Source organism: Pimephales promelas, chromosome 14, assembly GCF_988280905.1.
Source record: "Pimephales promelas chromosome 14, fPimPro1.hap1.1, whole genome shotgun sequence".
Lineage (NCBI taxonomy): Eukaryota > Metazoa > Chordata > Actinopteri > Cypriniformes > Leuciscidae > Pimephales > Pimephales promelas.
Genome location: NC_142782.1, coordinates 22,633,044 through 22,658,091, shown reverse-complemented (window position 1 = coordinate 22,658,091; position 25,048 = coordinate 22,633,044). Strand labels below are relative to the sequence as shown.

General features: G+C 40.1%; 2 protein-coding genes across 3 annotated transcripts; one reads left to right on the top strand and one right to left on the bottom strand.

The window, feature by feature from the left end:
- Positions 1-452: 452 nt before the first annotated feature.
- ngrn (neugrin, neurite outgrowth associated) lies at positions 453-2,783 on the top strand. 2 transcript variants are annotated; one of them, XM_039657895.2, is made up of 4 exons: positions 453-484; positions 1,002-1,211; positions 1,286-1,396; positions 1,837-2,783. In XM_039657895.2, the coding sequence occupies exons 1-4, from the start codon at positions 477-479 to the stop codon at positions 2,411-2,413; spliced, it is 906 nt and encodes a 301-aa protein (XP_039513829.2). In that variant the 5' UTR covers positions 453-476; the 3' UTR covers positions 2,414-2,783. The 2 variants fall into 2 exon arrangements, with proteins under 2 accessions (XP_039513829.2, XP_039513830.2); XM_039657896.2 differs by having other exon boundaries at positions 472-590.
- Positions 2,604-24,309, bottom strand: sort1b (sortilin 1b). Its single transcript, XM_039657835.2, has 20 exons — positions 23,739-24,309; positions 22,093-22,152; positions 21,257-21,330; positions 21,060-21,162; positions 15,420-15,581; positions 14,796-14,869; positions 13,232-13,278; positions 11,702-11,856; positions 11,480-11,624; positions 11,062-11,217; positions 10,102-10,208; positions 9,876-9,978; positions 9,088-9,268; positions 8,753-8,940; positions 8,474-8,663; positions 6,887-7,003; positions 6,603-6,714; positions 5,139-5,251; positions 4,933-5,053; positions 2,604-4,801 (listed from the first exon to the last, which is right to left on the bottom strand). Exons 1-20 carry the CDS (start codon positions 23,997-23,999, stop codon positions 4,787-4,789), a joined length of 2,484 nt encoding a protein of 827 aa, XP_039513769.2. The 5' UTR covers positions 24,000-24,309; the 3' UTR covers positions 2,604-4,786.
- Between the last annotated feature and the right edge of the window lie 739 nt (positions 24,310-25,048).

Sequence of the window (25,048 nt, the reverse complement as noted above, 5' to 3'; positions counted from 1 at the left end):
CATAAATTAAGTCCTGTCTAGCTGTAGAATTACCACTTGCTATACTTTCAATTGCCGATAAAGAGTCTGTGCATATAACTGATCTGCTTGGCTGAATTTCTTCAACCCACTGTAATGCTAATATAATTGCTATTAATTCTGATGTAAATACCGAAATGTAATCTGATGTTCTTTTTAAAATGTTAACTCTAAATTGTGGTATAAATACTGCTGCAGATGTTTTTCCAGAATGTGGATCCTTTGAGCCATCAGTATATATCTGGATGGCACTATAATATATATGATCAATGTATTCTTGTACCTTTACGCTATCCAAAATAATCTTCTCATTATGTTTGTCTTTGTGTAACTGTATATCTATAGAAGGCATTGGAAGAAACCAAGGAGGAATTGCTTAATCGAATGACTGCCGCGCATGCGTGAATAAAACATGCTTCCGGTGTAATGTCACCGTGGAAGGAGAGAATGAGAAAAAGATGAACATGTGAGTGTTACAGGCACTGTACTAAATGTAACTTATAATTACTACAATTCGCAATTTAATATTATATGGTTGTATAAATGTAAAGTTTGCCACGGAAAAGAGCAAGGTAAATGTGACCTTTTGTTCGATGGTTTACTAACTAACGTTATCTTACGTTTAAGAAGTGACGTAGAAATAACGTTAGTGCTTTTCAATTTTTAGGAATAAAATTTTAACGTTACATAAATCAGGCGAATGATATATGGGGAAAACAACCTTCAGAATATAGATAGGAATAAAACTTGAAAGTTTGGCAATTGCTATTATTTTAGTGGGGGGTTTTGAGCTGCATCAAGAGAAAAACAAATCTGAGAAAGCAGTCTTTAAATGATAAAAACAACAACTTGACTTTCAGTTTGTTCTCAGATTATTCTTCAGCCTCCTATTATTAATAATTATTTGATAATTATAGTAATTTTTTTTTGTTGGATTAAGTAGCTAATTCAGATGTCACTATCTTTATGTTTGTGACTTGCAGAATGGCCACACCATGGAAGATGGCCTACATGTTGGCCACCAAACTGGCCCCTTTCCCAGGACCTGTTTGTCGCCATGCCAGTCGAGACACATACAGAAGGATGTCGCCGAGGTATTTTGATTCACATTCAAAACAGAAACAACAGGAAGACATGTTTGAAGATGACCATGATATGGATGCAGTGGATGCCAAACTGAACTCCATTATTAGGTGAGTCCTTATACAGTCAGGAGCACAAAAGCAAATACCTCAGTCTTCATGTATTAAAATGATTTCCTTTGCAGTGAAGAGAAGAGAAAGCATAAAGCAGCAAAGTTTCACATAATCAAGAGGCAAATGAACAATCCTGGAGACCCGGAGAGAAAACTCACCTGGGATGCCATTGAACAGATAAGGTATCATATCAGTGTGGATATATATGTTTATTATTACACAGCTCTTGATTCTGATTGGTCTGTCACAGCATTGAGCTCAGCTGTCAGACATTTTTGTGTAACTGTATGTTTATTGTCAGCATTTACTTGCATGCGACTACATTGAAAATTTCCATGAAGGAATTTAGTATTCATTTTAATATTTGTTAAGCACAAAATCTTGGTGTTTAATATCTCAGATAATTAATTAATTGAAAAAGTGTCTGTGGTTGCAAATTAATAATATATAAATTAAGTGTTTGTTTTGCTTTGCCCAGTATTTTAATATTTCTTTATAAATGTACTTAAATTTTAGTGTATTTTTATATATTAAAAAGTGTCATTTTAACATAATATTTCTTAGCAAATGCTTTAAATGGGGTCAATCCAAACACTGAGCAGTCATATGTCTCTTTTCACAGGTACTTAAAGCAGGAGTCCCCAGAGGAATGGACACTCCAGAGATTAGCAGAGGGTTTCTCTGTAAGCCCTGATGTCATCTCCAAAGTCCTCCGCAGCAAATTCACCCCAACAGTTGTCCGAAAGCTAAAGCAGGACTCTAAAGTGTTAGTCAGTACAGGGCAGCAGTCTCTCAGAGATGGGAAAACTGAACAGTCCAGACTGCCAAAGAGTGCAACACCAGCAATACTCTCCTCTGGAAAAACAGGTGCCCTGACAACACAGAGTAAAACAGCCCTGGCAGTGAGGGAGGGCAAGACTGGACTGACGCCCTCTGGTGGAAACGCTGTACCATCTCAAGTACTGTCAGCTGTACACAAACAGACACCTGCTTTGCAGGAGCAGACTGACTCTTCAGCAAAAATGGGCATGAGAGATGATATCGAGTTCGAGGAGGAGGAAGAAGAGTGGGATGGAGTGATCCTGACAGAGGAAGAGCTCGAGCACATCGCACAGACGCTGCTGAAAACCCCCAGTTCAGTGAAACAAAAGGGAAGTGATTTTTTTGACAACGAAGGCAACTTCCTGTACAGAATTTGAGTGGCTGCCAAGTCCTCCATGTTTATCAAGACACTTTTTGCTAAAGTCTAGGCCTGTTCTTTTATGATTGAAAAACTTATTTAATTGGAAGGAACTTTGTCACAGTTATTGTACACTTTTGCACATTGCGTATTTTATCACATTTGCTTTTTTACTCTTATGAGCAATACATATATATACATACACAATCTGTGGGGCAAATCAATTTATTTCTCAATCAAACAGTTCCAAATATACAGAGCAAAAAATACAACAGATACAAAGTCAGAATTGCTGTATATACAGAACTTCACAACTAATATGTACATTGATTTTGCACTGCAAGAAAGACATTACCTCATGTAAATAAAATCAGCCACAATGGAAATCATTTAGTTTCAGATTTCATTTACATTGCATCTATTATTATTATTTTTATTATTCCCAAGCATGGAGAGCAACCCAATTTAGCAAGACAAGTATTAACTAATTTATGGGGCATGTTTGTTTTTATTTTATTGTATAAAATTTATACTCACAAAATATTTTATCATAGTTTGTCAAAGACCATGTTATAATGAACTGTGGTAATTCTTCTTCATAAATGAGATTGTTTTCGTTTTTTGAATTAATCTCTATTTAACTGGAAGGCACAAGCTCTGCCTCCATGCTAGGCACTTGAATCAAAACATACACTAGGGATTTTATACCTATCAACACCATAACTCATAGTTTTTGCAAAGGAGATTGTCTTTAAGAAAATATGAGACTTTTTATTAGGTATGTGAATATAAGCAAACAACTCCTAGAGATGTTGAAACATGGCTCAAAATTAACCGTAGAAATTATATTTAAATACACAATAAAAAACAATGCATCAGACATCAAGTATCTATGCAAACAGGAAGTAACAATGGAAAGGTGCTAAACTGCTCAAGTGCATTTGAATATCCGAAATGAAATCACATCGTTAAAGACTTTAGACCGCTGGATTTGATAAGAAAAAAACCTGACACCATTGTTAATGTTCATATCACTGTGTATCAAGCACTGACAAAGCCTCCGGAGCTGAAATTCAGATATGGTAATAGGTGATTTTTAACCTTGGATGCATGTAAGCCTATTGTAGGAGATCTCCACAACAACATTTGAAACCTTTAAAATAGCACAATACACACTTAATAAAATAAAACCTCACTGCATCAGACATCAAGCATCTATGCAAACAGGAAGTACCAATAGAAAGGTTCTAAATTGTTCTATTGCATTTGAATACCCAAAATCAAATGACATGGTCAAAGACTTCAGACCACTGGGTCTGTCCTCACCTCGCTGAAGTTGCTGCACAAACATGAAAACAATTAACACATGCAAAATTATTGCGACTAATGGTTTGTCACACAAGCACTTAGTCAGGTTTTAGCCGTCTTTATGCGAATTGGAAAAAACATAAATGTTGAAAACTATTTCACTGCAAAATTTGATTTGGGCAAAATGTTCAAGTCTGTACAGAAACTACAGTTGTGTTCTATTTTACATGCATCTGCATAATTTGGCTCATAAAAATATTTATTACAAAATTGCACCTAACCGTCAAGTGTGACAGTTGCTTATTTACAAATGTGTAATGTGAAGATCATCTCTATGTTCAAATAACAATCTCACTTTATCAAACTCGCAGCCTAGCTACACGGTTTCAGGTAATTAATAATGTTCATAAATCTGAAATTATAAATATATTCTCCCTTTTTGTAAAGTCAAATCTATTGCCTGTTTCTCAGCATTTTATTGCTATATTCATTAATGCACCTGCTTATTTACAGTAAAGTGGACATCCTAAATAAGAACTACAGCTTTGACAGCAGGTATGATCACATTTTAGTAATGAACACAGTCAGGGTTCAGTAGCACAGTATTTTTTTAACATCGCATGTGATATGATTCATTTGTCTCTTTTTGCTGAATGAAATTCCTGCTGAAATAATAATATACCTCTAGTTCTGACGTAAGAGCATCTGGACATCAAAAGAAAAGCAAGTATTTTACAAGTACTCCAGTGACAGTCGCATCCTTAAATTCCTTCCCAGAAGACCCCAATTTCAAAAGAAAGAACTGAAACGTCCACAAGCAGCTTATAAACACTTTTTCTCTGCTTTAGAGAATCTCAGCAGTTACATTCACAAGACTATTCTATCATCAGAATACCCTCCTATTGGTGGACAAGCAACCAGGTTCCCTCCCATTGGTCAAGAAGAAGGAAGCACGTGACATTAGCTGGTAGATTAAGTTTTAGAAAGCTGACAGCTGGTTTGTGCTTTAGAGAGAGGAGAGACAGCAGCAGTAATGCCTGAATGACAGGAAATGTAGCTCCTTGTGCTCACCTAATGCACAGCTCTACTCCAGTAGGTCCTGCCAAAAACACACATTCATTTAGCAAGATCAGTCCTGCTATTTTGCTTCTTTTTTTCCCCCTAAACAAAAATACCAAAGAAGATTCCATTTAGGTGTATGTATTAGTGTGAGATGGTCCGGTTATGTACCTCATCTGAGTCATCATGGAAATCAATCTTAGGTGCTCCAGCCACATCTGTGTCCAGTGGTTCATCTACGGCGTTGGCTTCCGCATTATGTTGTAAGACTGAGTATCTGTGTACCAAGAACCTGCAAAATATTTAGGCCAAGGCGAAAGATGTTTATTTTGATTTTATATGAATAAACATATTCTATATCTAAAGAACAGACTCACCTTCCGCCACAGACATACTTCTTTACAAACAGAACCCCAAACACTGCACCGGTCAGCAGGACGGCTATGACGATCGCAATGATAGGGGCGGTGTGTGAGGTAGATTTTTCTGTCTGTGGATTACAGAGATACAGGTTAAACAGCGGCGCACAAGTATTTGAGGTTTAAAGTCAGCTGGAAAATGAAAATGTTCTATTTTCTCAAACGATGAAGTTGTACCTGAGGTCTGGAAGAGTTTGGTTTGTGTTGTCGACATGTTGATAATTTATTCATTTTCATTTTAGCTGTCGCTTTTATCCAAAGCGACTTACAATTGCTATATATGTCAGAGGTCGCACGCCTCTGGAGCAAGTATGGGTTAAGTGTCTTGCTCAGGGACACATTGGTGTCTTACAGTGGATTCGAACCTGGGTCTCTCACAGCAGAGGCATGTGTCTTATCCACTGCGCCATCACCACCCAGTAATATGCTAATAATATGCTAATATGTAATTTTCAGGACTGCGAATCAACTTTGCATGTATTTCAAAAGGATGATATGTAAAATGGATGCCATTGTTACTGTCCGTATCTACGGTATGTGTTTCAAGCACTGAGGATGCCTCCCGAGCTGAAATTCAGATATGGTAATAGGCGTTGTAATAGTGCAACGGCCATCTGACAATTTAGAGCAGAGTAGGCTCTTTTAGAAAGGAGGTGATTAGAGAGATTGAATCTTAGAACAAACCATTTTCATTCACTTTGAGGAGATGTGCAATGTATATTATGAGAAAATTAGTGTTTTTTGACCTTGGATGCATGTAAACCTATTGTAGGGGGCCTAGGGGCCCTCTAACTACAACATTTGGAACCTTTAAAATAGCATCATAGGGGCACTTTTCCATAGTTTTTTATTAGAAAAAATTCTGTCACTACTACCAAGGGATAGTTCACTGAAAGATAATTTCTTTTCATTATTTTCTAACCCTTCTGTTGTGCAATGCCTGTCTCTTTCATCCCCGAAACTGGGGACTGGGGTTGTTAAACTCCAAAATGAAAAAAGCACCATAAAAGTATTATAAATTGTATTATTATCATATTCCAAAGAGTGGCCAAGTATTTCTTCCAAAAATGGATGAATATTTTTGGATGAACATATATATGCTGTATATAGGGGTCAGTGGTCCTGGTTGAAGCTCTTAATTTTGAGCTCTCAAAGTGCATCAGATTGAGCAAATTTGCGGGGAGCATACCCCTGAACCCCCCATAAAGGGGCAGAGGCCCACACAACATCCAGTGGGAAAAAAACAATCATTTATAAAGTGCACCCCAGCATATACAACAGTTCCTTTTAAGCTTTTTAGTCATTAATAGCTGTTAATGCAAAAATTTAAATGTCACATTCATCCCCTCCACTTTTGAAAAGCTTGCTATGCCCCTACATACCTGCACCACTCTATATGTAGCAAGGTAAATGCAGTCTCACCAGCAGCTGAGGGTCCGACAGCAGGTTGCTGACACATCTCTTGCTCAGGTCAATCACTTTTCTTCCTGGTTGTTTTCCTCCCTCACATTTATCCCCTGGAATTTTTCTGTACCTGGTAAATAAATGATAATACACATGCTCTCTAAATAAGTCAAATAGAAGCTAGCAGGCGCTAACCATATTGTAAGGTATTAAAGCAAGTGAAAAACCTTGACCCTCAACTGTCTACTTTTAAGACAAAGATTTAGTCTTCAAGCAATGGAGAATAATCCAGAGGGCATTACCCACTGGTCTTTAGCTGTTCCTCTCTCCCGTGGATGCAGATATCAAGATCGTGGCCTTTGAGCTCAGCCTGCTCAACACATTCTGAACTGTTCTCTTTACGGTAGTATCCAAAGTCACTAAGCAGGAGGGAAGAGAAGATTTGTTATAGAGAAGTACTGTATGTAACAGCTTCACAAACTGTTTTTTTAACCACACAGTAGCATTATTTCTATGTTACAAATATCCATATTATCACAGAAGAAGTGGAAAAAATAAAGTTTAAATGGAAGCAATCAAAATAAAGTAAATCACCTTTTAAAAAGTAACATGGTGCTTCACATAGGCAACAAGTGACTTAAAAAATGTATTTGAGCAAGAGATTCAATGAAACTAATTCACTTTTATATGGTTTGCATATAAATGTGTCTTTGCATTGTGTGGACACAACCCCCAAACAGTGATAAAAATCCATTCATTTTCTTTAAAAAGTCTAAACACTCTCAGTAATTAAGCCGTTTGGATTTTCTGAGCAAAATTATATCAGATTGCTTAAGGTCTACAACCTCTGACGGTCCCGTATTAGCATATTTCGGCCCTTAGACATTTGTATACGGTCCACCATGGCAGGTTGTCTTGTGTCGACTTCCCCCAAGGAAGAGAGGGGTGGGGTGAGCAGTTGCTCATTATCATTTAAAGAGACATGCACTGAAACGGGTCAATGTGAACAGAGCTGCTTTTGAGGAGGTAAAAAGGGTGTTGTTTTACACATCCATTGAGGAATTTTAACCAAAATATGTTACAAACTTTACATAAAGACCGTAAAGAATCATACCAACTTGTGGAAAATGGGCATCCGATGAACCCTTTAAAAAACGCTGATTCATCCAGTAATGAACCAAGTGAGTCAATGAATGTTATTTTGTTTGGTTGTCTGTTCAGAATCGTGATCTCTGTTTGAAACCAAAACATTGTGATTCTTTTAGTGTAGTAGTTAACCAGGACGAATTAAGTGACGGGTATGTGAATGATAGCCTATGTTACGGCTATGAAGCACTGTATGTATATGACATTCATTTAATAAATTATGCCTATGTCTAGCCTTTGCTTGGGGTGAACCTATTTAATTTTTTGTGTGTGTGTGCTTGGGAAGTCGCAATAACGAAAACAGAGACATGGGAGTAAAGCCTTTGTTTAGGCTATTAAGGAAATGTAATTTTGCCAAAGAAGAACCTTTTACTTAAAATAAACTTTTAATTTAAAAGCAGCCTACTTCAGTGTAATATGTAACACGCCATCATGCTTAACACTGAACATTTGAATAATTGCAATGTGAATCGGGTACGGATATCTAAATCAGAGAAAATCATTTGTTTGGGTGGGTGAATGATTTGGTGGGTTAATGACAAAAATTAATTTGACCATTGCACTGGAAATGCATCCAAAAATGCAGTCCAAAATGTTAAACTAAACCTGAATTACCAAAGCGGAAATAAAATATATTCTAAACTAAACTGAACAATCCATTCCTCAAATTAACTAAAACTAAAATATTTTTCAAAGTAGAATTAGAAAAAGCAAAGCTACAATTATCTTTGGTTTCCACTCACCACAGGAAGTCATCCAGTGTGCAACTGCATGGTGTGGGCTGCTTGTTGACTATGTAATCCCTGCCAATCCAACACACAGAGTCCTTTCTCACACGCAGGAATTTTTCCTTATAACCCAGCATGCAACCATCTTCCGGGTCGCTGATGTCATCAGAGTGAGCCAGCCACTGGATATAATCACCTTCTGTGCCTGGGAAATAGACAGCGACCGATTAGTTTGTGCTAAACCCAAATATATAATTATATAAATGTCTTTGATTTTGTGAACTGGTCACTCACAGTTACGTGTCAGCAGGTCTCTAAAGTCAATGGTGTAAGTTACCCAGTGGCTGATCAAAGCATCTTCATAACCCCAGAGACTGACATTCACTGAGCGGGCACCAGGCTCCGAGGCCAGCCCTGTGAAGTACATCGGCGTCTGGGTGAACTTATAAACATGCCAGCATTGCCCCTCATCGGTGGAGAACCTGAGAAACACACAAATCATGAGTTTTACAGCATGTACCGGCACTCTGCATGTGGAAATATTAGCATATTCTTCAGCTTGGCATGGAAAACCGTCCATATAAAAGCCAATTGTATAGGTTTCATCTTAAAAACTACAGGAAGCTCACTTAATCTCAGAGATGAGTTTGGATGGGTTTTGCTCGTTGTGCTCGACGGCCACCAGCAGTCCTCCTGAATCCAGGATAGCATAGTAATGCGGCCCCTTCAGAGCCTGCTGCCAGGTGTAGCCTCCATCATCAGACACGTACACATCAGGTGTCAACATTGAGATTGAGTCACCCACGCTGCCTAAAAAAAGAGGAAGCGGGATGGCAGAAATGTTAATTACATGAAAGTCATTATTTTATTGCAATTCTGTTTGGTTATGCAGAAATTTCACTTTATCTTTAAAGGGGGGAAGTAACCGATTTCTGAAAAAAACTTTTGAAAGTGGATTGGACCAAGCACCTCAACACACTTGTAGCCAATCAGCAGTGGAAGGAGTATACGGTCAAAAGAAAGCAAGAAACACTGTAGAAAGAGAAATGGCTGAGAGGCATTACAAAAGAGAGAAGGTCAGAAGGATATCATTGGAAAAAGAAAAGTTATGATCAGCCAACAGCATGATAATATTGGAGATTAGAAACTGTCTAGCACTAGAATACTATTGCATTACGTGATCAGGAATTTTGGGGGAGCAATGAAGGGAGGGTGTGTGTGTGTTTGGGATAATTTCAAACAGCAAAAGTGTTTCTCAGAAATTGCTTACTGCACCTTTAATTTTCTTTTATCTATTTTATCCAATTAATAATAATGACTTGTATGTGTTAAAATAACATTTAAAAAAATTATAAAATAAATGTAAATTAAAATAGAGACATTAAAAGGACTTTTCTTAAAAGTGTACATGCATTACCATGAGCCAAGATGAGTCCGACAGCATTGGGTTCACTCAGAGGCAGCATGGGAACGTTCAGCTTCATGGAGGTGCTGTATGAGGCATGAATATGCAGACTACACTGCACAGGAGAAAGACAACACAAGGTAAGTAAATAAAAAAACACTGTTAGACTTCTCAAGGATTTTAACTGTTTGGTCTGTCATCTGTCCAATTATAACAGCTTCCATTCAGTGATTCTTACCATTTCTTTATCTTTGGCCGTAGAATCACACTTGCTGTTCTCAGGTTTTTTCAAAGGAACCCATTCACCTCCCTGATCAAATGTTATTACTGTCTGTACCGAGTTGTCTTCAGACGAAAAAGACAAATAGAGAGAATCGTCAAAATTACTAAAGCCTTCAATGGTTAGTTCACATGTCGTTCCACGTTCCACACCTGTAAGACCTTCGTTCATCTTCAGAACACAAATGAGGACATTTTTGAAGAAATCCTTTCAGTATTGGGAGCAACACAACTTACACATTCAATTATTAATCCATGTGACTCCAGCGGTTTAACCTCAATCTTATGAAGCAATGCAAGTGCTTTGTTAGATGCAAAAAAACATAATTTATCTCTACATTTACAAAAATTATCTAAAGCGAGTTCACAGAACAACGGAATTGCAGGTAAATATTTTTTTGTAAATAAAGTGGCAAAGCACTGCTTCCAATGGAGGGACTGAAAGTTCCTGATTTCAACAAAAATATCTTCATTTGTGCTCCAAAGATGAACAAAAGTCTTGGTTTGCAATGACATGAGTCATGAGGGTGAGTAAATAATGACAGAATTACTAAAATAACAGCTTGTTCATTGCAGGAATAAAATGATATTTTAAAATAAATCAAAATAGTAAACAGTTATTTTAAATTGTAATGATATTTAACATATTTACTGGTTTAATGTATTTTTTATCAAATAAATGGTGAGCCTTGGTCAAAAATATTAAACAAATATTTTAAACAGTAGTGTGAGGAATGTTAAATATCATGTTCTTTTTTTAAATGTATATTTAGAAAGTAAACAACAAGCTGTTTTTTAAAAACTGCTTTTCATATGGATTTTAAGTATTCCAAGTGATACAGGCGTCCTAGAGTAACCTGAGGTTAAAATACACACAGACTAGAAGTGTATATTACTCTTGTGTAAGATGAAGTCATACCCTCATTCAGCACGCTGGTAGTGAAGACTCCTCTTAGGGAAGTGATATTCGTGAAGTCTGTCTCACCCCCTGGAGTCGTATACAGATGGCGTTCTAGAGACTTGGAATACACAGTGCCTCTGTCATCTGACACGTAGATGGTGCCAAACCCTTCGTCTGAGAAAAACAAAAACACACTACAGTTAAAAAATAGAAACAATGAGCTCAATAAAGTAGCGCAGATCAATTTCTTTTTGCAACTGATTAATGTTCCACTCTTTGTTGATCTTAATAAATGCCAGTGGTTAACCAATAAAAATGTTCCTACAATAAATAATATATCGATACAGCAGCTGTGTGACGTGATGGTTTCTACAACAGGAAATGTTAGTTGTAAGCCTATATGGTTGCGGTAAATGAAACAAAAGTAAACACTGACCTCCTGGTTCATCCACATGCATGAAGACCATTTCATCATTGGCTGCTAGTATTGAGTAAAACTGCTCATGACTGACAGGAGGAAGTTGTGCCATGTTCCATGTCTCACCTTGGTCTACCGACACATGTATTGCACGTAAAATGTCCTAAAGAACATGCACATAGTTAAAACATCTTATCCACGAATAAACACACTCACACTCGGGTGCACAGTCACACACACCTCTGATGCTGACGGCATGATGTTTCCTGTTCCAGCCATAACTGAAGCAAACAGGAAGCGTCCACCAATCCCAAAGGAGTAAATTCTCTCGGCGACTGTTTTAAAGTTAACACTAAGATCAACTGACTTCCTCAGCACCAGCGTTCCTTTATCAACTGAAAACACAAAACAACAAAGAGTGAGGTAACATTACTACAGAAATATGCATCTGGTTTTTATGAGTTGCTGATAGCACTTGGGCCTCTGCCTGTGTCGTGCTTTTCTATAGCAATAACATAAGCTTTGCTGAGTCAAATCCACTGTGGGACGTTGAATTTTAATCCAAAGAAATTCTATCAACACTTTATCTAAACACTGTTAATGAGCAACACCACACACAGGGCACTGCATCATCCCCTCTGACATCCCCTCTTGCAATAAAAGCACACGCACACATTGGCAAATATCATGAAAAGGAAGCTTAAAAAGCATACACTTTTAGTCAGTTGGATTCAACAGTAAGGACGGTCAGGAGTTTTGGGCCAGGTGACAGGACTGTTATCATTGCTGTATGTTTTTTTATGTACTTGTGTTTTTATGTTTTGAAAAGTTTTTGTGAACTTCTGTTGCAATTTTGGATAAATATCTAGCTGGGTAACATATTTTTTCTTCCAAAGAGTGACTTTATGCCATTTTGTTGCAGCAAAATGTTAATTATTATTGCAAATTATTGCAACTTATAATATATTAATTTATTGTAATTTAAAAATACTTAGTCACATATTATTAAATATACTTATTAAAATATACTTATTGAAGTAAATAAATTATATATATATATATTTTATACATAAACTAAATCTTTTTTTATGTTTTAGAAAGTCTCTTATGCTCACCAAGGCTGCATTTGTTTGAACACTGTAATATTGTGAAATATTATTACAATTTGAATTAACTATTTTCTATTTTATTTTATTTCGAAATGTAATTTTTTATCAATTGTAATTTTTTTGTAACTTTTGTCCCTCATTACTAATTTTTATCACACTCTTCAATTTAACATGATCCTTCATAAATCATTCTAATATGCTGATTTGATGCTCAAGAAACATTTCTTATTATTATCAATGTTGTAAACAGTTGTGCTGCTGCTTTATATATTTTGTGATGCCATTTTTTAGGATCCTTTGATGAATATAATGTTTACAGAGAGAATAGAATTAATTTGAAATATAAATATTTTGTAACATATTTTGTATAAATATCTTAAAAAAGCTAATTTCTAAATTTAAAATATATATATATATATATATATATATATATATATATATATATATATATATATATATATTTCAGAATTACAATAACTCAACTGTACAGTAACTAACTAGTTGATTTTACAGTCAACTACCAATACAGTAACTAATGCTCAAAGAGAATAGAAATACACATCAATACAATAGAAATCAATACAAACACATACTAGTGACAGAACAGAAGACGTTCATGTCACCACACCTTAGATCAACAAAGTTGATAAATATTACTCACTGCAGGATCCATTAAGGCTGACGGAGAAAAATAGAGTATCCATTCCCCTGTGGAAATGATGAAGAGAGAATTGATCAGTGAGATTAAACTCAAGAGACCTCATAAAACAACAGCATTCCGAACGGTTCACTTCAGATCAGTCACTCGTTTGCACTTTGCAGCATAATACGTACAAACGTACTGAACACTAAAATGTCAAGGAGGGAGACGGTTTATGACAATCACCACACAAACCATATTTTCAATTTAAATATAACATGAACAATGCAAGAAGAAACTGGTTGCATAGAGATTCTCCATTAAAATTTATGGCATTGTTGTAACAGAATATCTATCATTGTCACAGATCAGATGACTTATTGTTAAGATAAGACCTAAGGGGTTGACCTAAGAGGTTGAGGAGTTTTTAGGTTGCAACATAACTGAAAACAGTCTCTAAAATTGAAATGTAAGTGTGGCCATGGCATGCAGCACATTTTCATAATATATTGGATAAAATATTAAACATAACATTTTTTAAAGGAAGGAAATTATATACGTTCTTATCACAATATTACAATATAATGGTTTGAGACGCTGATGCCATGTGCTATGCAAAGTCTAAAATGAAAAAAGAAAGAAAGAAAAAGGATGTTAAAACACCACAAACATCACAAATTGATGATTTCTGAGATATTTTGAGGTATCACTCTAAGGCTCTAATCATACCAGGCCAATAATCATTTCAATCACTCACTTTTAGCTCTTTATTTCCATTCGTTAATATTCTTACCATTGTTTGAATAATCAAGATGTAATAAATAAAGTTGATAAACTGGCTAAGCTTAAATGGTGCATGTTTCTCAAACTCTGGTATATTGAAATACATCATTAAAATTCAACACAAGCATATTCTGAATAGTGTGTTGTAATTTGAATATGATATTCAGTTAAAAGAAATGCCGTAACAGGCATAACCCATGTGTTTGGTTTGATTTTACTGGCTTCTGAAGTCACATGAGAACTTCATATCATGTGTACAGTAAGTGGGTGAGTCCTTCCTTCAGTTAGGATTGCTAGGAGGTATGAAGGAAGTGTACGTAAACTTAAAGAGTACCCAAACTGATATGGCTCCTTGGTCAAACATTAATTGCGCAAAGAAAGGATAAGCCTGGCAGAACATCCTTGTCAACATAACTATTCCCTGTAAACATGTATAAACCAGGGACTGTTGAATTCAAGGGGGAAAAAAAAACTGGAGAATCCAACTGAAGTTTGATGCAGCAGTTTATCTGGAGCAGCCGAGTGTCCTCGGACATTTGAAAGCTGAGCCGTGTGGAAAAGCACAGTGACTCAGCAGACAATGTCTAGTGTTGCTGCCATGGTGGCCGTATTTGCATGTTTGTGTTTTTGTGTGTTCCGGATGTGCAGCCGTGAAAAGACAATACAGAACTCCCCAAACTGACTGGTCCAAAAGTAAAACATACCATATAAAGTCACTCCACCCAGACCCCATTGTGTCTTCACAAACACAAAGCACATTCTAAGGGCATAAGTGGGTTTTACAAACATTAAAAGATCTTACCATTTCACCACACACACCATCTCATGAATTTTCGTCCATGTTGTACCAAAATCTTTAGAGATCCAGAGATCATTCTGAAACAGCAGCAATAGGATGATATTATGCTAATGATCAAAAGCAGCAATGCACCACTTTAAATGCATACAAAAGGAAAAAAGAATTTACACAATCTATGTATGCACAATCTGTGTGTTTTTACAAATATACTTGAGAAGAAAGTGAATAGCAAATATGTGCAATAAGTATATTTAACTCTTTGATCATATTCAAAATATTTTCATGGTCCCCAGATTATTTTGTTGTATGAACTTGTAGACCGTCAATATATATATTTAAAAAAAAAAAAAACATTAAATTACGGAGGATATTGTTAATGGCAGGCAAAGAGTTAATATGCTATCATGTCATTCAGATAAGCACAATTGTTTTTCTCTTATCAGTTCAGGAAACTCAAAATGTGTTGATGGCAGTTTTGAACTTCACTGAGTCATAAACTAAGTATTTAAATGCAATATGTGATCATGACGCAACTTATTTACACCTATTAAATTCACTGATCAAATGGTTAGTTACTTTCTTTTCGATACCCATAAAGAAATAACACAAATTTTGATAGGCTCTCACCTTGGTGCTGATGACTGCAAGCACATCAGAGTTTTGAGGGTTGTACATTATCTGCATTAGAGGTTGGAAGGGCAGTTCTGTGTGGATGAAATTCTTGGCAAAGTCTTTTGAACGGAAAATTCTGGCACCAGTGCCTCCAGAAGCATCTCCTGTGAGGATCACCTGAGGGAAAGCAAATCAGGACTTTGATTACTTTAAAGTGCTGTCACACATCCCTATAATTGCTTTGAGTATCGGAAAATCAGCAAAGAACAGAAAGTTCAACTAGTCTATTTTTTACTTTGATTGACATGCTGCATTTGTTCAGCAACATCTTTCAGAAACATCTTTAACATAGCAAACGTCTCGGGTTATGACTATAACCCTTGTTCCCTGAGAAGGGAACGAGACACTGCGTCGATAAAATCGACTCTTTGGGGACGCTCCCTAAGCGTGCGCCTCTGAAGTATGAATGAAACTAATCCAATCCTGATTGGTGTTGCGTCGTGACGTAACATGTGACGGCATACCCGGAAGTATAAAAGTGACGCTGTCACAACACACACTAGCCTCGCGATGAAGCAAGACGCTCAAGGGTCTGAAAAGGGGGCGTGGCAACACGACGCAGTGTCTCGTTCCCTTCTCAGGGAACAAGGGTTATAGTCATAACCCGAGACGTTCCCTATCGAGGGAACTCAACACTGCGTCGATAAAATCGACTCTTTGGGGAACGAGTACCCACTAGGCCACGCACCGAACAGACCCGCCCCAGAGTGAAACTGATTAGGCACTCAGCAAGGGCCGAGTACGTGTGCACCGGGCGTACTGGGAAGGCTGAGACTGTAAAACCTGATGAAAGTATGCGGGGTAGCCCAGCCGGCTGCCTCACAAATCTCCTGCAGAGGTACTCCCGACAGAAGGGCCCTAGAGGAAGCCATGCCTCTAGTCGAGTGAGCCCTTAAGGCCAAAGGTGAAGGAACCCCACGCACCTTGTAAGCCTCAGTAATAGCCTGGACAATCCAGTTACTTATAGTTTGTTTGGTTGCCGGGAGCCCCCTCTTAGGTGACCCAAAGCATACTAACAACTGGTCAGATCTTCTCCAAGAAGCAGACTTTTCCAAGTATACACTCAAAGCTCTGACGGGGCAGAGCAAGTGAAGCCTCTCTTCTCCCGCCGACACATGAGGTGGAGGATGGAATGCCTGAAGGACTACAGAGCGAGCCGTACTCGAAGGAACTTTAGGCACGTAGCCCGGACTCGGGTGCAAAAAAGGCCTTTACTTTGCCAGGGGCAAACTCCAAGCAAGCTGGCGTTACCGCCAGGGCCTGGAGATCTCCCACCCTCTTAAGAGAGGTAATCGCTAAGAGAAAGACCATTTTCAACGTTAAGTCCTTAGGCGAAGCCGACTCTAAAGGTTCGAAGGGAGCGAGGGACAACCCTTCCAGAACTATTGCCAGATCCCAGGCAGGCACCCTGGACCTGATCGCCGGCCTCATCCTCCAAGCACCACGGAGAAACCTAATGACCAACTGGTGCCTCCCCAGAGGTCCACCATCTACTGGCGCGTGGAAAGCCGAAACGGCAGCCACGTACACCTTAAGAGTGGACGGGGAGAGACCCGCAGAGAAACGATCCTGAAGGAATTCCAGAACTGAAGCCACTGGGCAGTTTACTGGATCCAACCTCCGTTCTCCACACCAAGTGTGAAACACCTTCCACTTGAGGCCATATAATCTCCTGGTAGATGGGGCCCTAGAGCTAAGTATGGTTTCAACCACCTCAGCTGATAAGCCAGCATTTAGGTACTGAACCCCCTCAGAGGCCAGACCCACAGCTTCCACAACTCTGGGCGAGGGTGGAAGATTGTGCCCTCCGCCTGAGACAATAGATCCCTCCTCAGAGGAATCGGCCATGGCGGAGCTATGAGGAGTGATATTATATCCGAGAACCATACTCGTGTCGGCCATCTCGGGGCAACCAGAAGTAGACTGATGCCCTCTTGACGGACCCTCTCCAGGACCCCTGGGAGCAGAGCGATCGGGGGGAAAGCATACAGGCGAAGCCTCGGCCAAGCCTGTACCATGGCATCCAACCCCAGCGGGGCTGGATGTGAGAGGGAGAACCAAAGTGGACAGTGGGACGTCTCTCGAGACGCAAACAGATCCACTTCCATCGGTCCGAACCTCTCCCATATCGACTTCACCACATCCGGATGAAGTCTCCATTCCCCGGGCCTCAGCCCCTGCCTCGACAGGATGTCTGCTCCCCGATTCTGAACCCCTGGGATATACATTGCCCTTATTGACAATATCTTTCCCTGGGACCAAAGGATAATCTGATGCGCCAGTTTGCACAGAGGGCGCGATCTGAGTCCCCCCTGTCGGTTCAGATAGGCCACCACTGACGTATTGTCTGTCCGTATAAGGACGTGGCGACCCTCGATGTCTGGGAGGAAGCTCCTCAAAGCCTTGAATACCGCCATCATCTCCAGGCAATTTATATGCCAAGTGCGATGATGGTCCTGCCACAGACCCCTGGTAAAGCGGCCGTCCATGACCGCGCCCCAGCCCGTAAGGGAGGCGTCTGTCGAAACGGTTTCCCGGCGACATGACACCCCCAACACTGGCCCTTGGGATAGGAACCAAGGCTTCTTCCATATTTGCAGAGACTGAAGGCACTTGCGCATTACTCTGATCATACGGAACGGATTTCCTTTGGGTGAGAACCCCTTGGTCTTCAACCACCACTGGAGGGGCCTCATGTGAAGGAGGCCCAGAGGAATAATGTTGGATGCCGCTGCCATGAGGCCCAGCATCCTTTGAAAGTGTTTCACAGTGACGGCCTGACCTAGCCTCACCCTGGACACCATCGCCAGAATTGACTCGATACGTGCGGAAGACATACGTGCCTGCATTGTAATCGAGTTCCACACGACTCCCAAAAAGGTCGTGCCCTGGGACGGTTCTAGCACACTCTTCTTCAAATTGAGTCTTAACCCCAATTTTTGAATATGGCCAAGAACGACATCTCGATGCCGAACTGCCATCTCCCGAGACTGGGCCAAAATAAGCCAGTCGTCGAGATAATTCAATACGCGAATCCCCTGAAGTCTCAGTGGAGCAAGGGCCACGTCCATACACTTGGTAAATGTGCGGGGAGAGAGTGCTAGGCCGAACGGAAGAACCCGATATTGGTATGCTTCGCCCCCGAAAGCGAACCTCAGGTACCTCCTGTGACAAGGAAGGATGGAGATGTGAAAATAGGCGTCTTTCAGATCTATCGTGACAAACCAGTCCTCGGATCTGATTTGACTCACGATTGTTGGAATGGTCAACATTCTGAATTTGAACCTTCTCAGAGACCGGTTCAACACCCTGAGATCCAAAATTGGCCTTAACCCCCCATCCTTCTTTGGAACTATAAAGTACCGGCTGTAAAACCCGGACTCCCTGTCTACCGGAAGAACACGTTCTATGGCTCCTTTCGACAGCAGAGTCTGTACTTCTTGTTCCAACACCTGAGCCTGCTCTGGGACCACCGCAGTGAGCACCACCCCAGAGAACTTGGGGGGGCGGTGCGCGAACTGCAGTCTGTACCCAACTCGTATTATCTGCAGGACCCATGGAGATATGTTGGGAAGATGATACCATCCCTCTACAAAATCTGCTAAGGGTACCAGCCTCTCGAGGCTGGCCTCTGGTGTCTTTTCGCTGGAAATTGATGCGGCCCGAAGCGCTGTTAACGGCGGACCTGCATCTTTTCCTAGAGGGCCCCGTTGTGAGAACAACCTCGGTTGTCTCACTGCGGAGGGGGCAGCCCTCTGAAGTCCTGCCTTGGCTAGGACCTCTTTTCCGAAGTCCTCTTAGCCTGAATGACGTCCCTCAGGTCGCCCCTCTGGCTGGAGGACTTCGGTTTTTGGGAGCGTTTCCTCTGTTGCCAAGACCCCGGAGGGGGGGCTCTAGAGGAAACGCTCTCCTTCTGCTCTGCCCTGTGGGAGGAGCTGGCTGATGGCTGGGGCTGATTGCTTTGCCCCCCCCCTACTAGATTTGGCCTTCGCTTTCCGGGGGAGGTACTGCTGGAACGCCGCAGATTGTTTTCTCGACTCCTGAAACCTGTCGACAACCGAATTAACGGCGTCGCCGAACAGGCCAGAAGCCGAAAGCGGCGCATCCAGCAGGAAGGACCTATCCTTTTCTTTAATACCGGATAAGTTCAGCCACAGATGCCTCTCCGTGGCCACCATGGCCGCCATAGAGCGGCCAATAGCGCTGGCCGCTTCCCTAGTGGCCCGGAGAGACAAATCTGCGGCCTTCCTCAACTCCGCGACATCTTCAGGAGTAGGCCCCTCCCCCTCATCCAAATCTTTCAGGAGGTCGGCCTGGTATGCCTGCAAAATCGCCATTGAGTGCAGACACGAACCAGCCCGACCCGCCGCCATGTAAGCCCTGCCCACCAATGCAGATGTCTCTCTGCAGGGCTTACTAGGCAACACCGGGGTCTTTAGGGAAGACGCCGATTCGGGAGAGAGATAGCTCGCTAAAGCCTCCTCCACCTTCGGCATCTTCCCATATCCCATATCTCGAGCCCCCATAACATTGCTGTAATCTATTACATTGGGACTCGAAATACGGGACGAATGCGGTCTTTCCCACGTTCTCGAGATCTCTTTATGGAGATCAGGGAAAAACGGCAGACCCCGGCGGTGAGGCTGTGACCTGCGCTGCAGGTAACGCTCGTCCATTTTACTGGTGACTTGCGTTTCCTGCTCATGTTGTGGCCAGCTGATGTTTAGTCTGGCCACAGCGCGTGTCACAACCTCCACCAGCTCCTCATAACCCAGGCCGCGTGATGGCGTGCTGAGATCACGGTCGTCCGCATCGATGCTGAGCACGTCCCCTTCCTCAGAAGTAGACAGCTCAAGCACCGGGACCTGATCGCGGGTAGGAGAAACCGCAGCGCGGGCTCCCACACCACTCTCAGAGGCTGCGGGATCAGCCGATGGCGAGCGAGAAAATGCCTCAGCATTCTCACTCTCCTCCGCCAGATCCCGCTGCGAACCCCAGGATCTCAGTCGCCGCATCGCCTCGACATATGCGGGACCGGAACCCTGGGGAACGCGAGCCTGACCGTGCTCGTCAAAGCACGCCAGCCGGGAGCGCAGCACTCTAATAGGCAAAGCCTCACACATTTCACAAGCAGCCCCCTCGAGAGCTGCCCGTGCGTGCTGCACTCCCAAACAATACACACAGAGAGAGTGTGCGTCCCCACCCGTGATGAAACGAGGGCAGGGATGCACACACCTCTTGAATTGTTCACTGGCCATACTTTCTTTCAATAATAAGACAAACAACACCAAATAAGACAGACAGTTTCAACATAAAGCGCTTGCTGAAGAGCGAAAGCTAGTGTGTGTTGTGACAGCGTCACTTTTATACTTCCGGGTATGCCGTCACATGTTACGTCACGACGCAACACCAATCAGGATTGGATTAGTTTCATTCATACTTCAGAGGCGCACGCTTAGGGAGCGTCCCCAAAGAGTCGATTTTATCGACGCAGTGTTGAGTTCCCTCGATAGGGAACTGATCCAGCTCCCCAGCCCATGTGGGTTTATTTGGAGAAGACACACAAATGCTGGATTTTTGACATGTCTTGCCCACCTTGCCAGAGTTTTCCGGACCAATAGCGATCCCAAAGTCAGTACTGATGAAGGTGTTGTTGATGAGTTCTGTGACATCCTCAAATGACTTTCCATAGTTTTCACTGTAACAAGGAGTGGAAGATCGAGAAAGACATGGAGTAAAGCAAACACTACATTGGTATTACAAGAACAAACAAAATTCAAACCAGTACTCACCTCCTATACAGTTTTGACTGACCAAATCGCATGAAGACTAATGGCACCTGAAACGTTGTCAGGGCTAGTACTACCTAAGATTGAGGCATAGAGACAGTTATTTACGTTTGACACAAACTTTTACAAACTGTACTTTCATTCAGTAAGGACGCAAGACATTGATCAAAAGTGGCAGCAAGGACTTTTATAATGTTACAAAAGATTTCTATTTCATATAGATTTCCACACATTTCAAGATTTCCACAAAAATACTAAGCAGCACAACTGTTTTCAACACTGATATTTATGTTTCCTAAGTAGTGAATCAGCATTTTAGAATGATCTCATGTGACACTGGAGACTGCAGTAATTCAGCTTTGCCATCACAGAAATAAATTGCATTTGAAAATGTATTCAAATAGTTGTAATAATATTTAACAATATTACTGTTTTACTGTATTTTTGATCAAATACTGTAAATGCTGCCTTGGTGAGCATAAGAGACTTTTTACAGAGTCACTCCAAAATTTGAAATGGTAGTGTAGGTCAAAGTATTGTTTTTATTGCAGTAAAGTGCACAGCAGCCGTCGTCAGAGTAAAAACAAGACTTCACAAAATGTCATTGAATGTGTACCGGGGCAATGAAAAGGTCAAACTAGATAGTTGTATTTATTTTCCTTGTGAGCACTCCAAACAGCCAAAGAGATCTGCAAAGATTACCAAGACAGTCTAAATTTAAACCTAAGCTAAAAGAGCCCTTATCTAACATTGAATGGCATTATTAGACTTCCTCTCAGAACAGCAAGTGTATGATTGTGTGTGTAGTATACACATAATAAATCAAAAGTGAAACTCACCCCAGTTCCATCCCCCACCCAGGCCAGAGACACGGATCCACTGATATCTTTAAAAGTCCACTGAAAGAAACAAATGTATTAATATTAAACAAAACCAATACTGAAATGTCCGTCGTCATGGACAAAATATAAGACTTTTCGTACAATAACACAATGAAGCTTTTAATATTGCATGTCCTAGAAAGACATTATCAGCATATGCAAAGCACATGCTACAAAAACTAAATCAGAAACCTAGCAACTACTGTGTACTCATGTCACTTAACCGTGAAACTGAAAATAGAACAATGAAGACTGACATGACAAATTACTGAAATGAAAGAAATAGGAATGAATTGTGAATTTGAAGATGGAATCAAATCATGAATTTGAAAGATGACATGGCTCTCAATCTTTTTGACTCATTTAAAGATACATTATTTGAAGGCCTAGCATATTGTACAATTCCTCTGGCATTTCTGCTGTAAATATAATTATGACAACTTTTTTATTTACAGAAATTGGGTTGATATATTAAATTCATTAAATACAATTTGTTTTGATTCTGATTCTGTACGTTTTTCAATAAAAAATATAGTTATTGCTGAGGTTAGTTAGCTGTGCTCCCCTGGTTGAGAACTACTGGTTTAGATGATTTGTTTAGCTCTAACAAATAATTTTAAGACCGAAAGGTCAGTACACACATAAAACACTTTGGGACTGTTGATTAAGAACTTTTGAATTTATGCTAACTTTCCACAGAAAGACAGACCACAGTAGGACTGTGTGAAGAAGAAAAAAAAGGTGCAGTTTCAACCAACTCTCTGAAGCAACCACAACTTATTCAGAGAAAAGGAAGTCATTTTAAGTTGCAATGACTAGTGTCAGTTTTATTTTTCCTGTTGCATTTTGTAATATTAAGACTTGTACTAGTTTGTATAATAAATGATATGGTTTAGCTAAACTTAACATGCTTTAGAAAGGCATAGCTATTTGTGTGTGGGGGGTGGATATTAAACAGGTTGTCATACCAGTTTAACTGGTTCTACAACTGCTGGTAGCCAAAGTTACACTTGTCAAGGACATTGTTCAAAAACAACAGTCAACATTTATTTGTTATAAAACAGAAAGGGAAGAGAAAACTTAGGCTATTCCAAGGACTATGGAGATATAGAAATTGTAATATTTTGAAAAGGTTCTAATATAAAAAGAAAACTGACATTTTTAATCCCATTTTACAGTATTTACTGTGTATGTTTAGCACAAAACTCAAGTGCTTCTACAAGAACTTTGAATGCGTTTGAGCTGAACAAATCTAGTAAAACGTTAAAACACGTAATTAGTATCAATTTTGAGTTAGTGGTAAGTTACTTATTTTTAGAAAGTAATACTATTGTGAACAGTATCTAGTCCATATTAAAAATGCATTTAATATACATCATACTAACAAATAGAAGGTAACACTTTATTTTAAGGTGACGTAGTTACACATTACTACATGTACTTACTATAATGACATAATTAGAAGTAAATAAACCTTAAACCAAAGGCTACCCCTATTCTAAGTACATGAAGTTAATTAATAGTAACGTTACTAGGGTTATGTAAAGATCCTTAGGTTATGAGGCAGAGCCGCGGGGTTGCATCGGTGCTTCGAGTGAACTTACGCTGTGTGTGTTGCTAGTTAACTTGGTGTCATATTCCTTTAAACCATTACAGGAGTCAGATTCATCAACGCTTCTTTTCTGGATGTGACTGTGAATCCGCGAAATATCTGCATCCGATCCCGTCCCGATCAGACTTCTGGCGGCTACTGGAGACTTCACATACACCCGGTGCGCGTTATAGGATCCTGGTTCCACATGGAAATCCACACAAAATGCCATGGGAAAAAATAAAAGTGCAATAAAGTGTCCAAGGCCTCGCATTTTTCTTCAGTGTATTTCCAACACGGTTGTGTTGCTGTTTAAATACGCATTAATTTCTCAGTGTCTCCCTCGTGAGCGGCTGCTGGCGGTATCAACAAAAACAGACTCCCTGTGACAGCGAAAGGTCCCTGCTGCTCATATTAGTGCTGCCTCCTCAGAGAGCATTTCAACACCCCTTTTTATCTAGATAATTTACAAGAACGCAAAAAAAAATCGCTGACGCTGGAATAAACTGTATTCTTTACAGTATTTCGTGATAAACACTTCAAAAACGAGCGTCCACCAAAAAATAAAATATAACGGTGAAAAGAATGCACCTTGCAGGGACTGTGTCTGATTGGCTGCAGCGACTGCTGCGTTTCTCTGATTGGTCCATAACTGGGCATTCACGTTTCCGTGAGCCTGTGCGATCAAGTTAGTTTGACACGTCACACTTACGAGGACAGTCTGATGTTTAAAAATGACTCCTGCGTTTTAAATGTGCACAACATTATCTTTGGTGTATTGTTATTCGAACAGCTTTATAATCATAATGTCAGTAACGCCATAGGACTGTCCTTTAGTTCTATGCAAATATTAAACTGTAAAGGCATGTTGTAAAATCTATGCTTTATCAGTTTATTCGGGAGGCTGGGGGAGGGAGGGGGGGGGGGGATTTAATTGCCCCAGTAAGAATGTAATTCTCAGATAATGTGACCAAAGCCTTGCACGAAGCATTTCCTTTAAAAGACTAATAACAAGCTGCATACTTTATTTGCACACCTGCGTATTCTTCTTTTTATAACAGCAAAATCATTTCATGTGCCTAAATAGTAGCGCATGACTCATTTTGTCACTATTCTCAGTGAGACCATAATGGAAAATAATGTAGCCTTCAAATGTGCATCATGGAAGAAAGAAGCATCTGTTGATGCTCTTCACACTTCAGCCTACAGCATAACTGTAGTCTCTCTCTCTCTCATCATAATGAATAAATTTATTGAATCTTCCCCCAGATTCTAACCATTTTATCATTATAAAACACCAACCAGATTTGTTTTCAGTGACTT